Source organism: Ambystoma mexicanum, chromosome 4p, assembly GCF_040938575.1.
Source record: "Ambystoma mexicanum isolate Mex_15411 chromosome 4p, UKY_AmexF1_1, whole genome shotgun sequence".
NCBI lineage: Eukaryota > Metazoa > Chordata > Amphibia > Caudata > Ambystomatidae > Ambystoma > Ambystoma mexicanum.
In genome coordinates, this window is record NC_090927.1 from 547,018,853 (window position 1) to 547,041,421 (window position 22,569).

General features: G+C 43.3%; 1 protein-coding gene across 2 annotated transcripts in view; it reads left to right on the top strand.

Annotated features, from left to right (window-relative positions):
* The window catches only part of ARHGEF10 (Rho guanine nucleotide exchange factor 10), a 1,326,864-nt gene that overhangs the window by 865,439 nt on the left and 438,856 nt on the right, over nt 1-22,569 (top strand). For both annotated transcript variants that reach the window (XM_069606090.1, XM_069606091.1), the window contains exon 25: nt 20,590-20,747. In XM_069606090.1, coding sequence (XP_069462191.1) covers nt 20,590-20,747 — 158 coding nt within the window. The remainder of the gene's footprint in view (nt 1-20,589; nt 20,748-22,569) is intronic.

Genomic DNA, 22,569 nt, shown 5'->3' on the forward strand with positions numbered 1-22,569 from the left:
GGGAAATCCCACCTTACCACAGGGCAAGTTAGGCCTTACAGCATTCTGACATTTAAGTTCATAAAGTTTTTTGAGAACCAATCTTGAACCTGTTGTTTGTGTCTTACTTCATGATGGCTTCCCAAAAGGCATTTGTCAAGTGTTAGTCAGCCGTTGGTCAGAGCAAGGGCATGCATCTTTGCGAGTTTCTCAGATAGATCTACCCTGCTGCTTCCCGCAACCCTCAAACTCTTCTTATGCAGTCCAAAATGAACATTACTTCTGCAGGCCCACGAATGACCACAACTAACTTGGGTTTGACTTCAGTATCAAAGCATCTTCATGTTGAAAACGAGGAGCAGGAACGATAACAGTTGCAGTGGGAATTCCTCCAGATGTGAGGCACCTTGGCCTATAAAGGTGGAGGGCAGTGACTGCATGATGGTGAACAGAGTATGTTGTCAGTGGCAGAAAGCGAGTTTGGGTGGGGGGATAGGATGGACTGTCCAATAGCAATGCAATCTCAGGTTTGCAGTCTCTCTGGCCCCTTGCTAGGTAGGGGTCTCAGGAGGATTTCATGACAAAGCTGTGTGCCACACCTAAATGAGGGAAACTGGGCAAAACACCCATGATTTATTCATTCAGAATGTAAAGGCTTTGCTTTGAAATATAGGGAGGTACTGTCACAGATTAGCATATACACACGTTGTGAGCTGTTCCCTAAAGGGGGTCTCCTGTAGCCTGTGAGGGTACTGCCTCAATCATTAACACATATTTACACTACAGAAGAGAAGAAGCAGGAGAGAACTGCCTCTCTGAAATAATGGGGATGTAGACTGAATTGTGCTCTTGTATTTACAACTTTTATACAAGTTGGTAATATACTGGAGGGAAATGTCAGGGAAGGCAGCACAGGTACCCCAAACGTGTGTGCCCTCTGTGGTCACAAAAGCAATACCACATTACCCTGTCTGTCTTCTGCTAAATCCTAAATATAAACAGGGGATTTGCAGTAAAAATAATAGACTTGTAACAACCTGAAAATGGAGTAAAATAGTATCTTTGTGAGTAAAACTAGCCATTTTCCAAATGCCTGGGCTACTGTGTAAGCTGGGTCCAGGGTTTTTGATTTCTGCCTGTAAGAGTACCTTGAGTTTACTGTGCTTCTAAAATGCCTCGGGAAAATGTAAGAAAAGGCTGCACAGGTACCCCTCATCGTTCTTAAACTGTGCAGCTGCTGTGTGTGCCCTCTGTGGCCACAAAAGCAATGTCACATTGTTCCAGCACTGTCACATGTTATACCAGTTGGCAAATCTAAACAGGGGATGTGCAATACAAAGGTTGGACAGAAGAGTACTCAGATTAATCTAATGCAATTTAATGCAATCCTGGACTGACTGTAGATTAGTGCCAAATGGCGGGCTTTGAAACTGTGCAACTTGTAGTGGATTTAATTTTTGTATGAATATAGGGTATATGAAGAAAAGGTCATAGTATTTATTCAAGGTATCTAGCCTGGTAAAGGGCAGAAGGAATATACCTCTTCAAAGTATTTGTGACCAGGTCATTATCGAGACGCTGTCTGTAATTGTTTGAGTTGTTTCATGACATATCCTCCTCGTAGCAGCATGTTCAGATTTTCAACCAATGTCTTATTTTGTTTAGGGAAATAGGTTCATTATTGTAAAAAAATGCTTTCTGTGTGTGTTTACTTTGATTTAATCAGAATAAGGTTGATGGACTGATACACAGCTGTTAGCTTCTTTTCCTGGCTTCCAGGAGTGTAGTAGACTTTCCCCTAAATGCGGTAGCAGCAGGTGACCAGAAAACACTTCAGCAAAGGCCTTACGTCAAAAGGCAGGATAGTGACCCGGAAACAAAATGCTAGTGAAAACAAAGTAACACAGGTAAATTAAGTATACAGAACAACAAACATACAAACAACAGAGAATGCCACCCTAATTTAACAACACCCCTCCCACAAACAAGTCGTATCTGGGTTCCAAAGGTCAAAAAATATATTCAAAGGAGCCAATGGTAGTTTAGGTTACAACCTCTATCAGTGTCCATAGGCCAGGGAACCTCCCAAGCCCGGCGAACCTCCCAAGCCCAGGGAACTACAGACAAAACCGCCACTACAAGTCCGAGGTGCATTTTGCTAGGGCGCCATTTTTATAATAAGAGGGTGATCATTACAGAAATACATCTAGGGCCTCATTATGAGGTGGACGGTAAGGGGTTAACGGCGCCGGTAAAGGTGCCGGAGCCATTAACCCCATACCACCCTATAACGCTTTTACCAGACGTCCTTACCGCCCTATAATGCTTTTACCAGACGTCCTTAGCGGGCCCCGTGAGCGGCCCAGCATGCTAACAACGGGCCCGTCATTAACGGGCCTGTTGTTAGCATGCTCCCCATTCCCCCTATGGGGGCTCGAATGGGGATGGTCCGGGTTCCCTGAATGGGGAAATACCGGGCCCTCCAAGGTCGGAATGGACCGGTATATCCCCATTCAGGGACCACGGACCCGGACACGGACCCGAGTTTGGAGGCCCCTAGGCTCCTTGCAGGATTTACTTGCAGAGTTTGGGAACCCCAGACAGTGAGAAAACCATATAATGGGTAGCCACACCAGAAACATGTGGCATCAGTTTCCTCACACTACAGCAATGCCATGAAACAAGTACTATCGTGGCACAAGGTTTACTTCCCATGAACATTTTTGTGCATGATACATGAGTATCACTGTTTCCACATACCTATGACTTCTTTTAGATGGCTTTATCTTAGCAGAATGGGGTGTTTGCTTATCCCAATAAAACAAGCCTTTTAAGATAAACACCCTGATTGCCCGGCTTTTACTGCACATTTCAGACCTTTGCTAGCCACCCAAACAGTGGTGACTGCCACATTTAAAACTTTCCAGCTTTCTTCCCTGGCAAACACTCATGCTGTAGATTTAGTCCTGAATCCTAGACATTTATTGTATTCACAAGCCAGATAGATTTGGCCACTGTCTGCTCTGAACTCCCAACCTGGAGTTCAGGGAGGCCATGCACATGTATGGTCGCAGACTTGTTTTCTTACACTTAGCGTAAACAAAGTCTAGTTGTGGAGTCTCACAGGACGTACAAAATAAAGTTCTCGATTTTGGGGTCGACCTGTAGGGAACACCCTTATTTCTGATGATGTAAAATAACTTCATAATTGTCCAGGTGTCCAGAGATACTGAAAAAGCTACTACCTCCTATTGAGCTATGTATTCAGCCAAGCAGGGATACCCCAATTTGCATCTCCAGTGAAGCCTTAGAATAGGTCCCATGGGGGAAAAGATGTCAGTGATGCAATCAGGGAAAGCAAAAAAGCCAGGGAAGGCACACAGATCATACAAACCACAATCTTGGGCTTTCAACACAGCATACAGCCTCTAGGGCAAACGCTTCATTTTTCATCAATTATGCCCATACATCACCACGAGAGCTGGGTGCAGCTCACCAAAACTGACAGTTTGTGCTTACGTTCACCTACTCACATTCTCAGAGTAAAGAAACCTCTGCTACTTTTGTGACAAATAACATCCTACCCTGCTACTACTGCTGTGTGATCAATTTGCCTTTAGTCCTCTGCCACAAGACACCTCCCTTCAATGAGAGACATTCACCCAATGATGCCCTGGAAATCATTACATGTTGACCGGTGCAGAATTAATGTGCCGGTATTAACGTATTCCAGCCCGTTTCTGCACCAGCCAACTACAAGTTGGACCGGTGCCTATAATACTGGCAAACTCCCCCATGGAGTCCTATGGGACTTCATGGAATGGGGAGTTACACCGTCACCTGGCACTCGTAATACGGTAGACATTCCACCAGAACAAGTATCGGTAATGGTAATTCCATTTGCTGATATCCCGACGGAATTACTGCCAGGATAATCACATGATAATCATATGAGCTCCAATATAATAATCCATCACAACATGACATCTGCACAACTATTCATTTGAGTACATTTTATGAACGCGGGCAATCCCAGTGTAATGGTAGCCCTACTCCCAACCTTTGGGTCAAGAAACAAACTGCTTTGTAATCATGTATTGTTCATTTAAAATATAGAATAATGAAATGTCCAAGTAATTCCCTTCTCTTAATTCAAGAGAAGTACACCTTAGATAATTCAGGTACATTCAAGTTTACAAGCAACGTGCAAACGAAATCAATCCTGTATCTATCATTTCTCTTAGGCAAAGGCAATAAACAATGTAAAATCAAACTCACGCTATTTATTCAAAACAACCAACCACTTTTATATCAACAGGGAAATGTTTGTTAAGAATAATGCATTAGTAATTAAATTAACTTGCTTTAAATGACAAATGCAATTTTATGCAAAATGCAAAATTAAAATATATTCACTTTCACAGTATCAGAAATGCAACTGTGAATGATTTCTGAGATGTCACTGATATCATATGCTCATCACAAGTCAGTAAATTAAGAATCTGTAAATCGCTCGGCTATTGCATGGCCGTGTTGTTAATTTATGGTCAACGCCGTAATTTCTGTAACGCTTTAAAATGTGAATCAGTTAAAAATGGTAGTTTGCAAATGGCACTGTATTTCTCTGCGACATGTGAAAGCGAACATCTGAATCTCCCATAGGTTTTGGAACCCTTTTTCTCCTCTTTGGCCATCACCACTCATCCCATACATCGGATTTTCAAAAATGCGAATTCAGGAATTTTATTGAACTAAGGTTTTCCAGATTCAGTTGGAATTCTGTGCCCCTTAGGAATAGATTTCTGACAAGGTAACTACCCTCTTAAGGGTCTCAGTTTGCTTTTTGAATTTCTTTAGTGGACGCAAGACTGTAGGATTCTACACAGACGTGTCAATCTGAAATCTGGGTGACTGCCTTACCTACATTTCTCGTCTATGTATGAAACAACAGCAGCGAATCATTAGGGAACCAGGAAATACATTTTCTTTTAGGAAATGTAGCCCTGTCCTCTAGGCACTGGTTCCCTCTTCTCTTATTTCAATCTGGACTGGGGCCTCATGAATGGCTTCTCTTTGGCTCTCCAGATCTGCTCCTTTCCTCTTCTTCCTGTTGAAGAGATTCCATGTACATATATATGCTTTGCCCCTCTCCCTTCTGAGATGCTGCAATGCAAGCAATTGTTATTGGCTACCTCTTCTGGTCAGTTCTTTTAAATATATGACAAAAGGCTAAATACGCACCTGCCACCATATTTGCTAAGAGCTTGAGAATTGTTAGTAATGGGGTGTTGCTTTCAGGTTTGAACCTCCCTCTTCTGACTGGAATAGTCCTATACTCGTCATAGTCATCCCGTTGAACAAGCTCCCTGGATATTGACATCAAAAGGAGAGTATAACAGGAATAATCAGATGTTTAAAAAACATGATTTTCAAACTCTTTATAATGTCCTAACTAGCAGCATTTTATTTGTGGTTTAAATGGAATGATTCTGGTTTTCTTGGGGTACAGGGTAGCTAGGATTGTACATTCTTCCCCAAACTCTCTTGAATCTATATGAAACTGATATACAACATTCTCCTTTTTACAAACATGCATCCATTATTTTTGTGGCATTTATTCCTCAAGAACTGTGGACAGATCTAACTACAACCTATGAGTAGCATATTCTGCCTTTCTTGGCACAACAGATGTCAGTTAAATCCCCTCAAAGTGAACCAAATAGTTGTCTGTCCATTTGTAAATAACAAACATTAGTTGTTCATCTGGCAATTATACCTCCCTTCGCTGGTACATAGGCATCCACCCATTTCTGTCGTGATCTCTTTGCCCTTAATACTCCTCTATTTATCTGATCCTGCATTTCTGCTCTTCCCTCTCATTCCACATTCTCTCCCCACTCTGCTAATGATGCTACAACTTCTCTTTCCTCTTCTCTTGATACCCTTTATCCTGCTTCTTTCTCTCCCTCTCCAAACCCCCTCAACCCTGGCATCTTCCTATCTCTGCTCAATGCAGCAAATCCTTCGTCGTCTTGAACACCGCTGGCGCAAGTCCCACTGTGAGTCTGATTCCTTTTCTTTTTCATCCTACCTCTCTCTCTATGATGAGGCTCTTCTTACAGCTAAGCCTAATTACTACTCTGACCTTCTCCATGCCCAATCTGCTCACCCCGGTGTCTTTTTCAGTCTCTTTCTCGTCTCCTAATACTGCCTGCTCCTGATCATTCTCTCCACTCTACTCTTACTGCTTCCTACTTTGCCATGCATTTTTCAACCAAAGTTGCTTCTCTTTGTGCTGCCATTGTTCCCTTTATCTTTTATCTTGCTGCTTTTTCCCCCACGTCCCTAATCTCTTCTTTCTCACTCATTACCAATTTGGAGACCTCTTCCCTTATGACTTGTCCCCATCCCACTGCTTCACCTTCTGATCCTATTCCATCTTCTCTAATCCCCAAAGTCTATCCTTCTCTTGTCTCCTGCCTCACCCTTCTCCTTAACACCTCTCTTTTCACATCAATCTTTCCCTTTTGCTTTAAGCATGTTTCTTTTCTCCCTATTCTCAAGAAGCTATCTCCCAACCCCTCGCTGCCTTCTAACTTTCACTCAATCTCTCTTCTTCCCTATACCTCGAAACTGCTGGAGAGGCTACTCTATACTCATGTTTCTACCTTTGTTAATGATAACTCTATTCATCCTTCTCTCCAGTCTGGTTTACGTCCCTCTCACTCAACTGAGACTGCTCTTCTCTCTGTTTGCAATTCCCTGCTCTCTGCTCAGTACACTAAGCATTCCTCTCTTCACATTATTTTAGATCTGTCTGTGTCTTTCAACACAGTTGGTCACACTCTTCTCTTAGCCTCTGTGGCTTCTTTTGGGTTTGTTGACTGTTGTTGCTTGGTTTCGTTCCTATCTCTTTAACTGTACATATTCTGTCTCTTGGGCTGGTTCCTCCTCTCAAACGTTTTTCCCCTTCTTCATGGCATCCCACAAGGCTCCCTTCTTGGTCCCTTTCTCTTCTCCCTTTGTATTTATCCTCTTGCTGCTATTATCTCATCCTTTGGGATTTCCCACCACTTTTATGCTGATGACACACAACTTTTTCTCTCTTCTATTCATGTACTCTGGCTATACATGATATCCTATCTTCCTGTTTACTTGCTATCAAATTTTGGATGTCGGACCACTTTCTTTTTCTCAACTCATTGAAAACTTAAGTTCTCTTCTTCCCTGCCACCACTATCCCCCCCTTCCCCTCCCTTCTATGTCTCTTTCCCTTCTTCCTCTCTATCTCTTTCCAGCACTGCTCGCAATCTCAGTCTTTACCTTGACACAGACTTATCCTTTTCCCTCCATATCTCCCATTCTTGTTCCTTCAATCTCTTTAATATTCATAAAGCCCACTTTTTTATGACCTTTGGCGCTACCAAACTCCTGATCTCATCTCTTATTTTCTCTTGCCTCTTTTACTGTTCTACTATTCTCTTTGGCCCAGTTATCGCCTCGCAATTCCATTTCACAATCTCTGTCCTCGCTTGGTTGGCTGTCTTTTTCATCCCTGCTCAAATTCAATTTTCTTTGTATTGTGTTTAAGTCCCTCTGTGATCTTGCTCCAACATATCTCTCATCTTTGGTCTCCTTATATACCCCTGCTTGCTCACTTTGTTCTCAATGTCAGTTCTTACTATCTGTCCCTCGCCCCCTTGTGCCCAATCCTGATTCCGTTCATTCTCTCTTCTTGCTCCTTATCACTCGAATGTGCTCCCTTTCCCCTACCATTCTACTACTTCTTACCCTGCATGCCGTACTTAAAGACCTATCTTCTTCAGTCCTAATTCTTTACCTGGAATTGTTTTGTAACACAATCAATCATCAGCTTATTGTACCTAATCGTTTGCCTGGAAATGTTTTTGTATAGCGCTTTAATCCAAGGCCAAATAAATGCCAAATAAATACAAATGATAAAGTAAATAATCCAGCTTCAAATTGCTGTCAAAGTGGCAGATGCAGGATCTACAGGTTTTGAACTTATAAGTGAAAACCCAACTCACCCATGCACTGGTATTAATATTCAGAAGGCTTTCAAGAGACAATTAAATGAATGGACTGCAACCAAAACATGGTCCTTTGTAGGTAAAGGTGTCAAAACACACACTTAACTTCCTTCTCAGGGTCTGTGCATTTGTAAATCAGTCGCTGAGGACGTTCCAAGACAAATCTGATCACATCCAAGCCCAATTGATTGTGCTGATTATATCTTATATAAATCACTATACACATCTGTTTCAGCTGTTCTGGCTCAGAGAATCTGTATGATACTCTTATCACCAGCAGGCAAATGGTGATTCTCACATACAAACATGGGAACATTGTTTTTCTTTTATTGTAGTCTCACAAACTTCAAAACATGTGCCATTTTGATTACAAGCATCTGTTTCACTCGTCTGGGGAAGATGTAGGTTTCTTAGCCAGCTTCAAGGAAAGAAACCACACCAAAGGCCTCATTACAGGTTTGGCGGCATTCCGGTGTAAATCTGCCAGAATACTGCCGAACGGATTTACCACGGATTTACCATTACTGCCATTTGGTCTGGCGTAATTACCGCCGGATTACAAGTGGTGTTATGGCGATGTTAGTCCCCATTTATGGAGTCCAAACGACTCCATGGGGATTTTGGTAGAATTACGACTAGCAATAATTCCATCGGCAGTAATTCTGACACCAGAAAGGCACTCAAAACTGCAATGCTGATCCAAGACCTGGAATGGAGGTGGAGTGTGTGACAGGTTCAGTGATCCCTCTATGCCTGGGGTGGAAGGCCTACCAGGGTGAAAGCCAGAGCCAGTCCTGCATCTGAGGGGGATGGTTGGTAGTTGAGAGAGTCCCAGTCCCTGTTCCTTTCCTTTGTACCTGTCTTAATGTGACAAGTTGCGTAGAGTGGCTGCTGACATACCAAAGCACCACTGCTGTGAGCAGGAAGCCCACAGGGGAAGCAGACAAAGCTGCCCGGCGCCTCTAGCAGCCTATGCAGAACCGACATAGGCCAGCAAACAGGGCACAGAATGCGTTAACATCCGCAGCAAGCATTTAGAGCAGTTTGCACCCCTCACCAGTGAGGGCGGCACACCAAGCACTCCCCAAATTAATTGCATATCTCCACAAGTAAAGTTCACCAAACAAACTGGCAAACTTGTTTCAAGGACAGAATTGAAAATTGATCATTATAGAGGGCCACCATTAACACCTTGCTGACCTGCATTTGAGAGGGGGTATGGCTGTGAGGAACCTAAGAGCATCCTCCCATTGAATCTTCCTCTCAGGTGGCAAGGGAAGGGCCATCGCTTTTGGATCCCGACCCGTGGGTGGATATGTGAGGGAGGATCACCTGTGTGGAGGGGCCTAGGGGAGTAGAGCAAGAACGTGTGGAAGAGACAAGCGCGGCTCACTGGTGCTACCGATGTGAGAGAGGGAAGCGAGAGAAAAGTAAAAGAGGATCACGCAATAACCCAGAGGAGCTGCCGCATATTGGTGAGTGACGGGGAGAGACACTAATACCAGGCACTCTGGGGGCTTAATCTGGGCCAAAGATGGGACTGAACAAAATAATACATATAATAAATGGGTCTAGACCCGATGTAAATTATTAAGAGTTGAGGGAATTACCAAGTAATTAACAAATATTGAATACCAAACTAAAGAAAAGTTATGCACAAGTGAAATGAAAATACCGCACAAATGGAGAGCAAGTGATGTGTATTTATGAGCACAGTGAAATTAAGGAAAACCATTCATGAACAATGTAAAAGCAAAAAGCCCATTGAAAACCAGTAATGAGAATTGGTGAAGCACGTGAAAGGCAAATAAGAAGCACTATTGGCTATTGTGAAAGCAGGGTGATAACAAGAAATAAACACATCAAAGCGAAGTGTGGGAAAGGCACGTGTTGGCACAGTCAAGCGACTGACAAGAATAAATAAGAGTGCAATTGGACTAATGTCACCAGTGCAGAGAGGATACATATGGTGGCAAAGTAGTCCAATAAGAATCAGTGAACATTATAAAGTGCCAAGGGTTATCAATTGCGCGACCAGTGATGGGTAGACCGTGTGGTCCGACAACTGTGCCTAGACAGAGTAACCCCTACTCAGAGTGAGCCAAGGATAACAAGGAGATTGAAGTTGTTTTGTCTCATCAGTCTGGAAGTGACTAAAGAGAAGAAAGAGCCAAGTGAATGGTTAGTAAGCCTATAAGATTACCATTCCTACTGAAAGCTGATAAAGTTGTTTTAACTGTGAACTGTGTTGAACTTGTGAAAGGGAAACCTGAGATTGTTTGGAACTTTGTTGAACTGTTTTGAACCTGAGGAATAAGAAATTGAAAATAAACCAAGAGCTGGATGAAGCTCAGAACTTTGAACACTGTTTCTTTGGTTGCTGACATCCTTACAAATTGTATAGATTTAGTTGTGAGGGCAAGCATAGGTTTTGAACACAGACTGACTTTTTAGTTGAACTTTACAACGCAGACAATCCTTAGTTTCTTTAGGTAGGGAAATCCCAATTTAGCATAGGGCAAATTAGGCGTTTCTCCAATCTGACATTTGAGAAACAAAAACTCTATTTTAGAAAAGTGAATCTTTTGTCTGTGTCTTACTTCATGATGCCTTCACAAGGCTTAGACACGTCTTTTATGTGTTTTGCTGATTGTAGCCAAATTCTTAGGGAGGGCAAAGGCAGAAAGTGGCCCCAGGAATCAGTGAATGAGAAGAGCCAATGAGGCGAGAGGGTTGAGCATAAAGGAGCAGGCTGGAAACAGAAAGCTGTGGGTTGTTCGGGTGAGGTCAGAGGAGACAAAGGTGGACCAAGAGAACAAGAGGAGAAGGTAAGGTCTAGGAGATGTGGAGGAGAAACACTGAAGTACTATTGTGACAAGGCCAGTACACTGCCACCAAGTAATCCAGAGCCAGTTCCGACTCTGAAGAAGCAGAGGGCAATTGGGTGGGGCAATTTCTACCCCTTCCCCTTGTGTCTACATGCTTTACAGCCTTATGCCATAGTCTCACGCCATGCCTCTTCCCAACAAAGCTCACCCTTGTTTTCTTTTCCTTCCAGAGCATCTGCAGTAGACAACCTAATGAATGTGAGATACCAAGCAGTGCCACACCACTGCAACACATTATTCAAGCCTGAGACACCCATATAGAAGAACAAACCTCCAGGATGCAGCGAACCTAGCAACCGCAACAGGAGCTCAGGAAGGAGAGAACTGCACAGCAGGACAATCGCGATCGCACAACACACAGATGCTCACTGAGGAAAACCCTGCAGTATGCTGACCAAAACTTTGTGCCAGTCCTCGACCACCCAGGGCATAGACCGGAGAGTGGGACATTGCCAGCTCAGAGACCTACCAGTAAGGACCACGGAAGCGGGCCCCTAATTCGACTTTAGGCACTAGCCCACCACGGCCACCCTGCTTTATGCTTTTCTCTCACACATAAACATCATTTGGAGGAAAGGACAGGTAAGTATTGGAGAGGGATAGAGGACCAATCCCATGGAAGTAGGAGGAAGACAGGGTCCAATTGGATAGGGAGAGATGGCCAATCAGCATAGGGGGAGGGATATTTAAACAGGAAGTATGTTTTTTGGGGGTTCGGTGAGGTCAACAATGGAGGTAGCGGTGGTGAATAATGAGACCCGAAAGAGGAAGGAAGGAGCAACAGAGTGTGGAGGCGTTTATTGGAGAAAAGTGAGGTACTAGCTTAGTCAGTGTAAGGGTATTACAGTCTGAGTGTGAGTGTCCATTTATGTGTGGCAGGTGAATAGAAGTTATTGTAAGGAGTAACTGTGAATTGAATGGTACTTGGTGAAAGGAGGATGTTTGTTTAGAGGAGTGGGGGTAGCGTGGGAGTAGTGTGGTGGTGGAGTAGTAGTAGTTTGGTCATAGTAGTAGGTTTGGAGGAGGAGCAATAATGTGGTAGGAGGAGGAGTAGTAGTTGGATGAGGAGTGGTAGTACAATGGGAAGAGAAGAAGCGTTAACTTCAAACGGTGGTGGCAGATATTGAGTGACACATCAGAGGGACAGAAGGTTGGTGGGGGAGTCAAAGAGAGGAAGCAGGTAGTGTAGAAGGGCAAAGTATCAGTGGTTGTGAGTGGAATCTGGAAAATCTTAAAGCGCAATTTCAATACTAATGTTTGGTAAGGGTAAGGGAAGTTAGGAAGTCCCTGAGGGAGTCAGTGAGCCTGCTTTTAAGGAAAACATCATAAGAATAAGCCAGACATTAGACAGTAGGAGTCAACAATCAATAGCACTAACCATAATTTTGGATGCCCGAGCTAGGGAAGAGGTCTGTGGGAAGATGAGAGAGAAAGGGGCAGCCCTAGTGCCCCTTACTACAGCCCTTCGTCAAACGGTGCATTTGATTGAACTACTGACCTGTCTCTGTCTTGAACAAATGAATCATTGCTCAAAGAATCCACTGTATACCTTGTGCCGTAATTTTAATACAAATCCCTACTCTGTCTGAATTGTCTGTGCCAACTGTGGCAGGGTTCAAGGTCAGTTATTGGTTAGTGAGAGAAAGTGGTACTTGGGTTTGAGTGAGCGCGCCGGGGAGTGACTGAAATGGTTTGGGAAGAGCAGGGTGTGAGTGAGAAGGTGACTGAGGGAGTGAAAGGAGACTGACTGAATGAGAGGGTGGTTTTTTAATTGTAGTAGTGTGGAGAGGGGATTAGTAGTGTGGAGAGGACAGTGGACTAGAAGTGTGGAGAGGGGTGAGTAGTTGCAGTGGCGAGAGGGGTAGCAGCAGAAGAGTATTATTGTGTGGAGGAGGAAAAGAGTGAATAGGAGAAAGTACAATTGGAGGGTGGAGGAAGGTAGTAGGGAGAGAGGGGGAGGGAGAGAGAGAGAGAGAGAGAGAGAGAGAGAGAAACACCCAAAGGGACAGAAGAGGAAGTGTGAGGGAGAGAAATAGGATAGAGAGTGGGTGGAGCATAAGAAGAGAGAAACAGGAAAATGACAGAGACACATAGGGGGAGGTACACCAGGATGTAGAAGGAAAGGACCAAGTGAGGCTTGAGTGGCTGGGAGACAGTTACCCACATGCTATTTTGCATTGGGGAACTTAAGTCAGGGACACTGTCGATTGTTCCCAGAGGGAGCTTAAAGGGAGAAGATGTTTCACTTTAGGCCCTCACTGACAGAACACTATTGGATAGTAGGAGTTACTGATCTCTAGTGACAAACATAGAGCTGAAGGATGCCATGGGTCTGCCCATTCCTATGTTAAATAGAGAGAGGGACGGCCCTTAGAGAGCCTGTTGAACTGGCTTTGGGAGTTGGTGCGTTCCTGAGGCCATCTGTGACAAGTGGCAATAAAACATTTCTGTCAGGAGAGCGTGAAATGTGAGCAAATACTGTTGAAGTCATCCCACATTCCGTGCTCGATGATTGTATTCAAGCACAGTCCTTAATCCTCTTTCATATGTCCCCTCTTCTGATCTAAAAAAAAGGGCCTGTCTGCATTGGTATCAGATCCAGTGCAGATTACAAAAGTGTGGCTCTTGCACATCTTTACTTGGTGATATTTGTTGTGATTTTGCATGGTGCATCTACAGAAAGGAAAATTCAGTCAGCCTTATATTGTCTTGCTAATGTTTTCAAAATTTGGAGCAAAACAATTCACTTTGTTTTCTCTGGAAACATTGACACATATTGGCATTTGAGAAAAGCATTTACTCACTGATCCTTGGGCTAATTTAGACTAAGATTTTGGACCTATATGTGACAAACAATTGTATCCTAACTTGGGCATAGATACAATTGATATTGTGGAGGTGTTGAATTAGTTGTATTTAGTTTGAATAATTGGGTTTAGGAATTCCGTTTATTTTTGGAATGCAGGGAAAACAGTTCCTAACTCTCTCCCTATTCTGAAGGAACCATATCCAACCTCAAAACATAGCAGATCAAAGTGTTCCCTGAATAATAGGTTTTAATTACTTTATCGTCTTTAGAAAATACAAATCACAAGGGGGTTTTATCCCACATTTTAGGATGGCTAAGTCCTGCAGAGATCCCGTATTGCTACATAAAAAGCCTCATTTTGCTGCAGCTATCTAGGTTTCAATTTTAGTTATCAATCATAAAGCAGGTACACGTTGTACTATATTCCCCCTTTTAGTGACCTTTCTTGTTAACATGGTTCCGCAATAATATTTGTACTTGCTATTTGCGATTTAATCCCTGGGACTTTCCTCTAAATACTCTGGGATCATTTTACTCACTTTTAGTTTGTCTTTCAAATGCCCAGGACATGTAGAGACATATACTGACTTCAGGCAAAGCTACCAGATAAGCACTTTTTTCAGGCTGACCACTTGCTCCAAAAATCCCTCTTAGGTAATCAGATTCAGTCTTGGGAAAGGCCTTCACTTTTAGTCCCGTCTGGAAAAGGAAGGCTGGTTTCAGGAAATTGTTGATCAGCTACTTCCAGTTGCACTCCCAATCAGCTTTTCTACTCTCGGACAGATTATCTTGCTTTTCTGCTTTCCCAAAACCCACTCTTCTTCCTATGTATTGGAGTTTAAATAAACAGCAAGCTCCATCCATGCAGCATCATTTGATTAGATTCGTCAGAGCCTCTGATAGGTTCCCTTCACTTACATACACCCTCCAAGGCCACAGTCCATACTTTAATGGGCCTATTAAACTATCTGTATCACAAGGTATGTGTCAGCTGTGTGCTAACCCTTCCCTTAGTAATAAGGAACCAAAATTGGACTGGAGTATTTACTTTCTTTTAATTCTCAATATAGACATGTGATATTGATGAGAATTATCTATTCAGATTCACAAGAATATTCTGAATCTGGAGATGGCATTTATGTTTTTGATACTGCATGCATAATGGAGTTATTAAAATATGCACATGTATTAATCATACATTTTAACATTTGATTACATGGTTTTTATTGCATGTGATCTATGTTTAATCCCTGAATCTAAGTTTTGTTGTTTTAAAATCGGACAAAAGCATATCAAGTTGTAACTAAATAGCTTTTCCCTCATGCCCTCTTTGAATGCTCCTTTATTTAAATAGGATTTTGTTATAGGTACTAATGTGCATTTCAGTTATATGTAGCCGTCTCCTATCAACAGAAATCATCTACTCAGAATGACATTCTTTAGAACAAAGGTATCATTGTAGTAGTATTTTCTAATAGAACTGATATATTCTTTTGACTCCTCATATTCTGTTATGGTCTGAGGTTATTGTCTGTGTAAGGACTTGTCTCTTTTGATGTTGTAACTAATAGCCAGCCAGGCATACTTCAATCTCTTTCCAGGGTGCCCTTCCAAATAAGCCTAAAATATAACACTGTGAGAACCCTGATCATGGTTTTCGTTTTGACTTGTCTTTCGGCATCCCTCTCTGTGCTGGTGCCGCCCTCTCTTTTCTCTCTGCCAATGGTCCTCCAAGGACACCATTCACAGCGTTCCGCTCTCTGCCACATCACGCCATCAGAGGATCCTCTCGGGCCATGCTGCCCAACCTCTCCTCTGGCGTCTCACTGCTGTGCCAGCTCCACCTTCTCCACAGGTAAGGGGATGGGAAGGGGCTTCTTAGCAAAGTACCCTGGCACCCTCAAATGGTCAGAGATGGAGTTAGACCTTCTTTCCCCGACAGGGCCTGGAAACAGGCTGTGTCACAGTACAATTTCCGTGCAGAATACCAACATTCAAGTTGCAGAGTGCTGTATAGTCCCTTTCACAGGAGAGCACAATTACGGAAAAGTTCCTTTGCATTGCCTAATTTAGTTTTCAGCCTACAACATACATGTTTTCTGTGCTTATTTTGTATTGCTATGTTTAACATTAATTACATTGTATTCATTGTAAAGCCATTCCAAGTTTACATTATTTAACAGAGAGCATTACATATGATTAGATCATATTTGACAATACAATGCATGCATTGCTTGTCAGCAATCAACGTTTCAAGGAATACATCAAATGTAGGTGCTAGCTGATGGAGGTACAACATCTACTTTTCATAAGGGAGGGGGAAAGAAGACGCCCAGGAGATGCCTGCCACCCAAAGAGGAGGCTAAAGACATGCTGTGTGCTTCTGTGCCACCTGTCATGTGGAAACCATGTTCCTCTGTCAATGTTAACTGTAATGAATCCATTGATATCATTACTCCCTTTCAGGCGGTGACTTCCCCCCATGTGGCTAGGGCAAGGCAGCCACTACCTGATCCTGACCATGGGGGCAGCTGTATGAGGGAGGATCACATGGGGGAGACAACCACCGGTAGGGAGTGGAGGTATCAGAGTATGAGACATGGTATCCTCATTTCTCCTTGCAGGTTGAATCCCCCATGTGCAAAACTCTAATGGCCTACTGTGATTCTTCCACTGATCCCTCCAGGGAGAGTGCTGAATCTCTCTCTCCAATATACAGGGCAACTTTCAAACATTGAGTTGTCCACAAAATCTATTGGGCACATTCCTCCAATTTTTGTGTGCAAGTTAACTAAAAAGGACTACTGTTCCCAGATGCACCTTGACACTGTGACGCAGAGAATTAGTAGAGGAATGCAGGTCAGGAGAAGCCTCGAGCCCAGGCAATGCTCTAGTTGTTGGGAGCACTCATCTGTGCCCGGGACATTTCAAACAGACTGCCAGAAAACATTGTAGACTGCTGGTGGGAGTGGGTTGCTCCTCTCTGCGACCGGCAGGTAGAGAGAAAGATGGTGGAGTCAACCAGCTCAAGTGTTTAGAAGTGTTAAGCTGCACAATGAACACTACTTGTGGCGGGAATGCCAGAATCCAATGCAGGGCTCCTCGGCATTCAGCGGTAGAAGGCAGGCAGTGAGGCACTTATCGGAGACCCATGCGAAGCAAAGAAGCCCAGCTAGAACCTCAGGAATCAGTGACCTGGAAAGCAGAGCTGCGCGAGAAAGAAATCAACCGAAGGCTGTTATCAGGAGGCTGCGAGAAGGTCAAGAACATCAAGAAGAACCGGTGAGTAGACGCTGGGACGAAGAGAACACCGGGGCATATTGGCGCTGCATGCTAGTAATTGAACAAAATAGGACAGAGAAAGAAAGACGTTTATTAAGTCAGAAAGAGAGAAAGTGAAAGTGCATCAGTTAAAGAAGGGAAACTTTGAAGTTTGCCCACGTGTATAAAATATACATATAAGAAACAATAACAAGTCAGCATTTAACCGACGAAGTGAACTAGCCAAAAAGGCTAAAGTGGCAAATTACCCAGAGTGGAACTGTGAGCAAAACACTAACGAGGCAATATGCCGTGGACAGAATGAATTAGCCAGAAGGGCTACTGTAGTGAATTGACAAGAGTGGAAGTACAGACAAGTGTGTGAGTACAAGAAGCCCAAGTAGGAGAGTATACCAGACAATTACAAGTGTGTGACTATAAGAGGCCCTGGCAGGAGAGTATACCAGGTATCCTGACACCTCAAAGGACATTATGTAAGGGTTTTTGTAGTCATAAAAAGAAAAGACAATAGCTGTCATTGTTAATAAAACATGAAGATGATGCACTCTCCCTAGAACCCCTCGCCCAGATGCTTAGAACGGATCATCAAGGCCTTCAGGTGAAGGGGAAGGAATGCAAGGTAGCCTTTTATGTCGACGACATTCTTTTACATATAAAGAACCCCCTCCGCTATCTAGGGATAAACCTAACGCAGGATTTGGAGACTTTATATGACGCCAATATTCCCTACCTGCTAGCCAGTTTCCATGCTGATTTTAATAAGTGGCAGAAGCTCACGATCTCATGGATCGGAAGGCTCAATGCAGTTAAAATGGTGTGCCTCCCAAGATTTCTCTATCCGTTTCAAATGCTCCCACTACAACTCCCGTAGGCATGCTTTGGAGAAGTTAAAAGGGCCATTCTGAGATTCCTGTGATAGGGGAAAAAGGCAAGGATAGCCTATGAGATCCTTATCCTACCCAAGGAAAAGGGAGGGGTAGGTCTCTCCGACCTTAAAAAATACTGTCATGCCGTCCAGTTAAGGGTACTGGTCCCCCACCTGAGAGGGCAGACAGAATTACAGTGGGTACATCTTGACAATCATAACCTAGCTACGGCCACCGTCACAGAGTGGCTTTGGGTCCCTAGAGATAAATTCCTTTGAAGACTCCGAAATCACCCGCTACTGGGCACAATATGTGAGATCTGGAGGGAAGGGGTAGATATGCGTGGAATAACTATGTGGCCTTCTCCTCTGAACCACATATGGGCTCTGGGTGTTCGCGAGGGGCTCCCTAGCCTCCAGCGGTTCCAAACGTGGTTTGAGGCAGGCCTCGAAAGGGTGGGACAACTCTGGATGGGGGGAAATTTCCTTATGATCACTGAACTCGAACAATCACTGGGAATACTCCCATTGCCAGTCTTTTCTTTCTTGCAGCTTAAGGGCATCCTTATGAGAAATTAATGGAAAGAGAGGATACAGAGAGGCCTCACCCCTTTCGAGAAATTGCTAGACACGACAATAGAAACCAAGGGCCTGATCTCCGCCATGTACAGATCATTGATAGAAGCAGGGAAGGGGTCCACTGCCCAACTAAAGCAAAAGTGGGAAAGGGACTTCAAGTTGGAATTAGATCCTGAATTATGGACACAGATCTGTAAAGGGGCCTTGCAGGTATCTATAGCAGCCCAGTACAAATTACACGCCATCAAACTTCTCCACAGGTGGTAATACGACCCCGATAGGTTGTCGAAAAATGTTCCAATCAGCAAGTCCCCTGTGCTGGCGCCATTGTGGGGAGAAAGCCAATTACTGGCACATGTGTTGGGGGTGCCCCCGGGTGAAAGTGTACTGGGACGAGGTCCTGGGTTGGATCAGGCAGATAGATGGGTTCTCCCGCGAGGCTGCACTCCTCTTAATTTTGTTTGGTTTGGAAGCATGTGAATGTGAAATGAGAAGAATGACGGGGATAGCGGCCCGCTTCTCCTTGCAGCAAGGGCCTGCTTGGTGATCAAGTGGAAAGTGGAATCGGCCCGAGTAAGAGAGAGTGGGTCACTGTCGCTACAAATATCTGTGCAATGGAAAGAATTACTGCATCCCTCCAGGGGAAAGCCACGCAGTATGAGTCGTTGTGGGCTGACTTTGTAAATGCATATATTGCCAACTCCCAGCAAGGATCGCCAGGGGGGGAATGATAGTCGAACATGTTATGAATATATGACCACAAGTGCACTGAAGGGGCAATACCGTGAAGAGCAATCACCTGAAGACCGCTAGAAAATGCTGCCATTTACACCTAAATTGAACAATTAAAAACTACTGACTAAGAATGTGTTAAGCACGAGCCACACACGTTGTTACAGATGACGATAATAATAAGTTGACTAGTGAGAGATAACACTGTTGCAGAGGGGGGTTAGGGGCGAGGAGGGAGGGGAAAATAAAAACCTGGTTTATAGTTTTATGTTGATGTACTTTTGGGGAGTGAGGGGTGTGAAGAACGTTTCTAGCTTTGACATGTGCCAGTGATCACTATGTTTTTCAAAACCTAATAAAATTCAATTAAAAACAAAAACAAAAACATGAAGATGGATCCAGGGGAAGAGATACACATACACCCTCTGGAGCAATGAGAAATATCCTTGAGAGACATTTTGTTGGAGTTACTTATTGCCTTGCCACTTTTCTAAAAACACGGAAGACCAAAGACATTATTCTTTTCACTTGAGTTTAGGTAGGAAAACCCCTCTAGAACAGGGACAGCAAAAATCATGTCTTTAGCCAAAACCATGTCTAACTTGTGTCTGAGTTCCATTCCTGACTCCTCGCGTAACACAGCCAGGGTTGTGATTAATGGATTTGCATGCTACCCACCTAGTTCTGAGGACCCCCAATAGGGTTGTTGCCATCTGCACAAAGTTAACAGTGAACTAGTGTACACCCTCAGAGAGACAACGTTTCATCCTCCCTTTCAGAACTGTATTCTGCGTCCCCTCTCACTCAACCGGAAAGTGAGAGACTTTGTGGCTGCATGGCAGAGTGAACTGTTTTTCTGTAATGTAGTACAATTTGCCCGCTCATGCACTGCAATATCTGTATTATACTGTTTAGAAACTAAAATGCACCATGGCCTCAATAGAGTTGTAAAACACACTTTCAAAGTGGATTTGCAATGGGGATTTTGCTTTCTTTGTCCCTCAGCTGGCAAGTGCACTTTCAGGATGGTCAATGATTAGTGTACAGACAGCTGGCAAGCAGGTCTGCAGTGTGTTTAGTACATCCTTTTAGCTGAAATGGTTGCATTTATGATGAGATGCTGCAGATAGGGACTTTACAAAAAGAAGAAAAGATGTTCTGAGTTGTACATTTTACCATGCATGCATCTGGTAACCCTTCTCAATCTCTGTGGGCAAAAGCCTTATGAAAGTTAAATGAACCAGTTTATAAACAGATTAGTCATATATTTGGTGATAAAATCTGTTATCTTATCTTAAATGTAAGAACTGTAATTTTAAGGCCTTTATTTGCAAATGTGGGCTGATGTTTCTTTTTTAAGCTAAATACTCTTAGGCTAAAATGATATCCTTTCTTTCTTGACAGCATTTCTGTTTACAAAAGTAGTCAGGGTTCAAAGAAGGTACGGCTTCAACACTTCTTCACTCCAGAAAAGTCAACTGTAATGAGTCTGACCTACGCGTCCCATCACATATTTGCTGGCCTGGTAAATGGGAACGTGGCCATCTACATGAAGGCGGAAGGTAATTCAGAGAGAGAATATGATTGGGCGGTCTAAAGGGAACTTTGTTTTTGATAGATGCACTTGATTGATCACACTGCTTGCTGTGTAAAGAAAAATAAAATGACATATCTGCAACCAGGAAGTTGATCTGTGCTTGATTTCCCATATGTGAATCTGCTTAGCATCTTACTTGTGCCTAGACTATTAATTCCAACAGTTTAATTTTCTCAATTAGCGGTGTCTCCTCGCAGTCTTAAAACAATTAACATTTCCTGGGTCTGGTGGTGAATGCTTAAATATATATCGGGTGGGGAATGCTTCAATATATATCATCACCGGTTTTAAGTGGGAAGAAGAGAACTGTAGTGCTGCTGGCATTCCCAGATGTAGTAATGTTCTTCATGTCACCGATATGTACGTATGTATATAGAACATTTATATAGTGCCACACTTGGCAGAATGCAACACAGTCAGTCTTGTCAGACTATATTTGTTGGTGCAGTGTACTTCAAGAGCAGGGTTTTCAGGATTTTCCGGGATTACAGTCTGATGTTAGCAGGAGGTTTGTTTCAGAGCATGGCAGCATAACAGGAGACTTCTTATTTTCTGGTCTTCTCCTTCTTGCACCTCTTGAATTCCTGTTTGGCAATATCTTGGCTCTTTCTCTTGTGCTGTCCTTATGAGATTGTGATCTTTTCAGCTACGTATAATGATGTTTTGCTACGTATAATGATGTTTTGGACATTAGAGCTTTGGGGATGCAGGTTGTCTTGAAGGTGATGCAAGCTTCCAGAGGTAAATAGTGTAATTCATTGAGAATGGAGGAAATGTGGTCACATTTCTTCAGTCCTGCAATGAGGTGTGCTGCAGCATGATGGACAGCTTTCAGAGGTACCAGTGTTTGGTTGGAAGGTGGGAGAGCACCAGGGCCTGGACAATGGAACCGAAGCCCGAGGCGTGGATGACCGCTTTGATTCACCACAGGAGTTAGAGCGGAATGATGTGTGGTTTGTGTCTTCTTGGTGATGTGTGTTATCGACGAGGAAGCTGGGGGACTTTGCACTAGTGCTTAGTTAGGGGGAGGAGCAATCAAGATCCATCTCCATCTGCCAATTTGGGTGTGTTTGATGACACCTCTGAAGAGGGTGAACTCTGTTTTGGTGGGGATGAGTTTCAGGTAGACACGTGACATCCATGCTTGAATGGTGGAGAGGCAGCGTTCCAGTGGGTGAATATCATTGAGGTTTGTACTTCAGATATAGCTGTGTGCCATCAGCATACTGGTGGATTTTTATGTTTTTTCCATTAAGCAACTAAAGATGATGGGTGTAAGGGTGCAGAAATAAGACTCTGACACAGAGTGTTCATTGAGTGTGGCATAAACATCTATTCAAAGTGAAAAACGAAAAGAATCCATATCTTGCCCTATCTCCAAGAGGGTGTCCGGTTATTCCAGTTCTTAGTAGCTTTAAGTATCATTAGGAACCGTATAATTAGACCTACCACTGCCAATTAATTTTTGTTTTGTTTGTTATTTGGCAAAATAAGCCTTTAGAAACCTTAAAGAGAAAAAACAACAAAACAGCATATTTCATCAACATCTCACATAATACAATTTAAAACAGTATAAAAGAGAAAAAACAAGAAAAACAACAGAAAAAAAGGAATAAAACAAAGGTATGTTATTAATAACTATTACAGATCTGATCTTGAAACAAGTAGGGTCAGTAGGAACAACAGGAGGAGATTACCTGCCTTCCTGGGTTGTTGAGCACAAATCATCTAGAGTACAGGTTCCTGTTAGCTTCACAGGAATACTCTTCTCTGTCCCTATAGAACGT